The sequence below is a fragment of the Littorina saxatilis genome, linkage group LG3 (assembly GCF_037325665.1).
Source record: "Littorina saxatilis isolate snail1 linkage group LG3, US_GU_Lsax_2.0, whole genome shotgun sequence".
Taxonomy (NCBI): Eukaryota; Metazoa; Mollusca; class Gastropoda; order Littorinimorpha; family Littorinidae; genus Littorina; species Littorina saxatilis.
This window is the reverse complement of record NC_090247.1, coordinates 59,489,969-59,496,656: the sequence shown is the minus strand read 5'-3', so window position 1 is coordinate 59,496,656 and position 6,688 is coordinate 59,489,969. Positions and strand designations below refer to the sequence as shown.

At 41.5% G+C, this 6,688-nt stretch overlaps 1 protein-coding gene across 1 annotated transcript in view; it reads left to right on the top strand.

The window, feature by feature from the left end:
* The first annotated feature begins 1,514 nt into the window (after positions 1 to 1,514).
* Positions 1,515 to 6,688, top strand: part of LOC138962809 (uncharacterized) — a 15,644-nt gene continuing 10,470 nt past the window's right edge. Inside the window, exons 1-2 of the mRNA XM_070334768.1 lie at positions 1,515 to 1,708; positions 6,554 to 6,688. The exon at positions 6,554 to 6,688 is cut by the window's right edge and continues 222 nt beyond it. Coding sequence (XP_070190869.1) covers positions 1,594 to 1,708; positions 6,554 to 6,688 — 250 coding nt within the window. The 5' untranslated portion in view covers positions 1,515 to 1,593. The remainder of the gene's footprint in view (positions 1,709 to 6,553) is intronic.

Sequence of the window (6,688 nt, the reverse complement as noted above, 5' to 3'; positions counted from 1 at the left end):
CTTACTCCCCACGACAGGTGTACTCCGAGTCCGAGTAAAAATTTCTGGGAGTCAAAATTTCGTGCGAAATGTTTTACTCCGGAGTCCATTTTTTTGGTTGAGTAAAGATGTCGTATTACACCGGCTTTCTACACGTTTCCCTTGTCCGCGGGTTTCAGGCACACCCCTCGCTGGTGACTGGCCTATACTGTCACGTGGAAAAGTTTGACTCACTAAAGGCAAGAGTATTCACTCTTTCACAACTCATACATACCCGACAGAAATATTTAGAGACATCGTCTATTGGTCTATACTGTTCATTACCAATTGAATATTACTCTTAACTCATGCCGTACTGATCGTTTTTCGTATGCGCTCGACTCTATCCCACTCGGCTTTTGACTCACCTAGGCAAACCAGGAGTCTTGGTAATGTGTTAGTGTTAGTCCGTCCGGCTTTGGCATTGGAAGGATAATCTTAGGATTTGATACTTTAAGGAAATGATACAGTTCGCAAATGGGTTAAATTTGGTTCAGTAAATATAGAAAATCATTGTTCTCTTGAGCATGTTTTAGAGTAGCAAATAATGATTTTGTTTGTTGCTCGTATAACCATCCTCCCTTCCCCCCTTTCTTTTTTCCCCGTCTAGCTCTTGTTGTTTTGTTGTTGTCGTTCTGTGTGGTTTGAGTGTGACTGTCTTTGAATAACGTATTGTTATGGCATAAATAAATCCCTGCGCCTTAAATATGTGCGCGATATAAATTGCATGACAAAAAAAGAAAAAAAATCCCTGCGCTTAGAACTGTACCCACGGAATACGCGCGATATAATCTTCATATTGATTGATTGATTGATTATTATTGCGTTTTTACGTCTATTCTGTTCTGTCCGGTCGCGTAATCTATGAGTTGGCTTTAAGTTACTGAACCTGTCACGTTCAGGTGCACGGAGCCCCCAGTTCTTTCAGTCATGCCTCAGGCAGATGTCTGTTTAAAAAAAAATACCAAGTTTTATTGACTTTCATGCAAGGAGTCAAAAACTGCAAAAAAACAAATTATGAATTAATGTTGGTCTGCCTCCGAGCAGGGAAGAGTCGCCATAGATAAAGTTATTTTGCCTGGCAGCCCTAAAGTCATGCATGTGTATATGCATCTGTGAGATAGTTGTGGGAAGCTCTTGGCTGTTTATATCGTAATCTGCTACAAAACGACACATTTTTGCTCACCATGCTCAGGCACTGCAACTTTAAGCTCGCGCCCCTATTATTTATGTCCCCCTTTAACTCATAGTCTACCAGGTACGGATATATCCGTACCCACTCATATCGCTCTATCTGACCAGGGACGGATATATCCGCTCAGACTGTTAGTTTCAGTGGCTTCCTGTAACGTCGAGCTAACGCCTGCATTCCAGCGTGTTCATACACAATTACTACACAGTTACTACAATTCTGAGTGACCTGCTGCAGCTCAGCAGCAGCTGGTCTCGGCTAAAAAAAACCCACTTGGTCAACATAGCTGCCCAGGTAGAAAGTGTTAATCTTGGTATCGTGATTCAGTTGAGTATACTCTTGTTCAAACTAAGGCCAGCAGACCAACACCGACAACTAGTGCCATGCGGATTGATACTGATGTCGCTAAAGCTGAGAGAAAATTGACTCTGGTCACCAACACCTACATCAAGTGTGCACAAAGAAACCAGTCTGCAGAGTGCAGGCTTAAACGTGTTGGTAAGTTTTCAGTTATAATGTCTATTCACCCACCTGAGTATATAATTTTGAGTTATAGGTCTTAGGCCCGGCGCTTACATATGTAACGCCAGCAGGACAGACGACGCACTGCAGATTATTGAGGTTTTCTTTTTTCCCAGCCGGCTACACGTTGCGTGAAAAGAAAACAGGCCAAGTACTCGTCATAATCCCTATCGCAGCATGTATTGTAGTGGCGACTGCGCTGATGTATGTTGCCTTTTAGCAGTGTGAAGCCGGCCGTCCGGGGATATCTCGGATGATTTTGAAGCTAGAACTTTTAAACGTACACTTGTATGGTGTGTTGATCTCCCAACATGACCGCAGTTTGTTTGACCCTCGTCACATTGTAGGGTTTACAACAGGATCAGGTTTGGTTCATACAAACTTAACAAACTTAGCACTTTTACTTTCTGCGCACCCACACAATGGAATTCTCTCCCCTTTCACATCCGCCACTCTCAGTCACCCCAAGCATTCAAACGAGCACTTAAAACGCACCTCTTCAAGAAATACAACCCCTGATTTCGTTTTCTCAGTCCATCGGTAGGCTACATGTAGTGTATTCGTTGTTTTAGTGATAATGTATATAAACATCTAGGACTGTTTTCAGCATTGTTGATAACATGTTCTTTTTAATTAAGGGTATTCAGCTGGTATTTCCTTGTTTTTTTACTACCTATTTTATTCATGTTTTTATTACTTAGTTAGTGGAAGAATCTTTTGTAATGTATGTGTGATGGTGTATGCTTTTAATTAAGCGTTGTTGACAATGAATGTAGATGTAAATGCTTGTATAACTGTGTTTTAATTTTAAATGTGTCAAGCGCAAAGAGCATAATTGTAAAGTTATGATGTTGCGCTATATAAATGCTCATTTATTATTATTATTATTATTATTATTATTATTTAAGTTATTGAGACATCCCAGTGCACTAAGGGATTTATAGAGCAAATCGAGAAAATTCATTATTGAACGAAGCGCATAGCGCTGAGTTCAATAATTATTTTCGAGATTTGCTCTATAAATCCCTTAGTGCACTGGGATTGTTTCAATAACGATATTGTCAGTACCGCCATAGAAAAAAGAAGATTCCTAACGCACATTTTGCAATGCGCATTTGAATAGGCATAACTGTGTGGTCAGGTCGTGCACAGTAAAGATCTACTTTTGTGTGGGGTGTCTCAAGTGTGTCGTGCTTTCGTCACACGCATTTTAATTTCTGTTGGTAAATTCCAGTGTAGCGTTAATCTGAACAGTGATGATCTTTCAGAGAGACCTCATTTGAACTCGGAGAAAGGCTCTTCATTATTTGCGATTCGAAACCTCCAGTCGAGCTTCGACGGATTGACTATGCGGAGTGACTCCCCTTGAATTGACTCAAAGCGGGACTCGACGGTTCGCACATTTTCAAAACAAATGTGGCATATTTCTCGTGTTCTATGATCTATCTTCACTCATCGGGGAGTCTGATACTAAATATGAACGGTAAGAATGCTCTGAACCCTACACGTATTATATCCCCATCGTTTTTTCGTTCACATTTGCCCAACATGTTAATTTGCTGAGCGGGGTTAATGTCGTCTGCTAGGCTACCTGTCAACCTGGGCAATGGAACGACTGCAGTCTGCACTGAGTCTGTACGCATAAGGCAGGCTGCTAATAAATCTTATATATGGTAAGAACGTTCTGAACCATACACGTTTTCGATTACGATTGTTCTTGCTTTGAAATAATAATTCTGAAACCATTCATTTACTGATCTGATGCAGTCGTATTTCAGTGTAGTCAGTGCAACGTATGACAGAGTCGATCGAGTCAGTCTTCCAAACTGGTCTAGCTGGTACGTTATCGGAATAACACTTGTGTTTTCTGTTAGCGGCTGGGAATTGTATACTAACTCATCATTTGGTAATGTGGATGATAAGCTACATGCCACTAACACGGCATATGAGAAGAATCTATGCAAGTCGGCGAAAATTAGATGAAACACGGCGGCTTCTATTTTTTAGATCAGTGGCAGCCGCACTGTGGCACAGGCACATGCAATCTGTCAGAAAAAAAACCCACTTCTGCTTTAATTGAGAAGCAGGGAATTTATGGTCATTTGGTATTGTGGAGAATATAAGCTACATGTCAGTAATTAATTCTGATAATGAGAGCACAGTCTTGCTTAGGCAAAGGGCGTAAGAATACGCTCTGTGGAAAAGTTAGCGCACTCCAAGAGTGCGCTAACAGTTTTAGCGCATCGCCATTAGCCAATCAACTGGTTCACATCAGTCATGTGACACCAGTACTTACTGACAATTATTATTATTATTATTATTATTATTATTAATGAGGATTTCTTATATGTGACCCTCCACCACGAAATGAGTCGCATGTCATCTCGCGCGGTTCTGCGTAAGGCTTAATGTAAGTCCGGGGAGTGTTTGGTAACAGTGTGAGGGTCACCTTAGTCACAGGCTTATAACTCAAACAGTTTTCGCTCTTTTCTAAAACGGGTTTCACCACAGGATAGAGCATAACAAACTGTTTAAGAACATGTAAAAATATGAAAGTCATGCAAAGGTGACATGTGACTCATTCCGTGGTGGAGGGTCACATATATTATTATAAGGTATACCATAATATATAATTTCATATCCCATGAGCTGCTTCTTTGTCTCTGTTACTTCAGTATGGGTATATATGTTGTATTTTTATAGCTCAATAAATACATCATGGACTCCAAAAAATATATGATAGTGCAGATTCCGATTTGGGCAAAGAACTACTTTCCTCCCGACCTTTGACCTCGCGCCGAACAATGTGACACATTGGTATGAAGTTCCAAAATCGTATCGCACGGCTCAGAAAACCATATCAGTTGCACGCAAAAATGAATCTCGGAACTGATCTGATGTATGGGATGCAATAAACAAACGTTTCTTTCATTATGAAAGCAATGCAGGTCGAAAAAAACGAACATTCAACTTACAAGATACACAGATGCTAGCGAACGATCGAACCTATTCATTCTCTGGTTGCTATCCGTGTGTCGACAAGCATCGCTACCATAGGAATAATCCAAAAAAGAATATGCAACACAACAGAAAGAAAATGTGCTCCCTCAATACTGTTTCGAACGTTTTCTCCGTGTCCCTGTCTACTGCAGACCGGTTTACAAGAACATACTCTGTTACATACAGTACGAAACACTGCCATGAAAACCAAAACAAAAGAGTAGTCTCCCTTGCACCCGGACAGCACACAGATAAAAACTAGAGTTTAAGCTGGCACAACCTTAATCCAATCAGAAATATGCTTAAAGGTAGATTGTAATACACTCTTAATGGCTTTGCTGCTAAAGAGTTATATCCGCAGTTTTATTAACCCGTGCATAACACTAGTTTGAACAGTCGAACACTATCACAATGCCAATGGCTGCAAACCAAAACAAAAAAACGAGTACCCTCCCTCGCATCGTAGCTGACGACTGTTTATCTGGCACCAAAGAAACGTCCAAAAAGATAGAAGCCCTGTCACATAGACTAATCACACAATCAATACACATTTGGCTCATGTTTTAAATGACAGTTTCGAGTTTGTTAGTCAAACTCAAAGCAACAACACTGGCCTGGTGACATGCGTAGCGGGACCGAGAAGCGTCCTTACCTGGTTTGGCTTCGCTTCGTTATCAAACATCGGCTGTTTTACGTATTTTGCGATCAAGTCTACTCTTTTGCCTGGCTCTGCAGTAAGTCCACATAGGCGATGAAGGTATCCAAGAACTTAACATGTGTGTATTTTTCCGTAATCCAGTCATATTCCTTCAAAATGCAATCAATCGGCGGTGACAGACTTGGTGTCAGCAATTCGCGACTTCACCACTTTGGTCCTGTTTTCCTCACACCCATACAAGTTTAGGTTCATCCATGCAAACACACTCGCAAAACAGTTTATCACGTAGATACATTTCAAATAGGGAGCAAATGGTTAAATCTAAACCTACATATTTGTTCCCTAAAATTTGCTTCTCTGTCAAAAAGCCTAATTGTATAATAATACGTTCGAGAAAAACAACGTGGAATCGAATCTGAATCGAGTTAGCCAAATGGGTGCCAAAACGGTTTCGCCCGTTCCGCCGACCTGAAACGCAAAACAAAAGAATTGTGCGCTTCAACTAAATTGATTTCTATACGACTTCATTACTTTCTTGCAACTTATGAACCTTTACTTTTAGCTTTTAAATGGTCTGAAAGTAGTGTTACCGCGTACTTATCGATGCACTCATTTTCAGCGACGGTCACTTAGTTTGAGGTTGCAAAAGGGCCAAGTCTCGCTGGCACCACTGTTTTACACTCCACAGATCGCAACAGTGCTGCTAGTAGTCTACACTTTGTGTTTGATGGTAGAATGGGATATACAGATTACAACACTCGTGGTTTTTTATATGGCTTGTATTTCAGTCAAGACCCAGCGGGAATATCAATCGAGAGCCACTCGCCAGAGGCTCGTGTCTCCCGATGATATTCATCCGCTGGGTCTTGACTGAAATACAAGCCATATAAAAAACCCACTCGTGTTGTAACCTATACATATATAATTTCGCACATCATAGGTTGTGAACCCTTTGAAACAGCGCCAGCATATCACTCAACGTGCATGTTGGGCACGCCGCAGAGCCGGATTGGTTGAAATCACACACACGCCTCAGGTGTAACCAATCCGGCTCCGCGGCTGGCTCCTGCTGGGTTGGCGACTTCATTTCTCGTGCACCTCACCCCTGAAAACCTAGTTGGTGATTGAAGCGCGAGTGAGGCTTGCCTGGTTGTTCTGTGTAGTGATGCTGTTCCTGGAATGCTACTCCGGTGAACTGGCAGTGAAGAACGCTGAAACCTGGTTACAATGCTCCGACACTTTCAGCAGGAGTCCGGTCGATTGGGAAATAGTGTATCCCGACCACGGTCACAACAAAA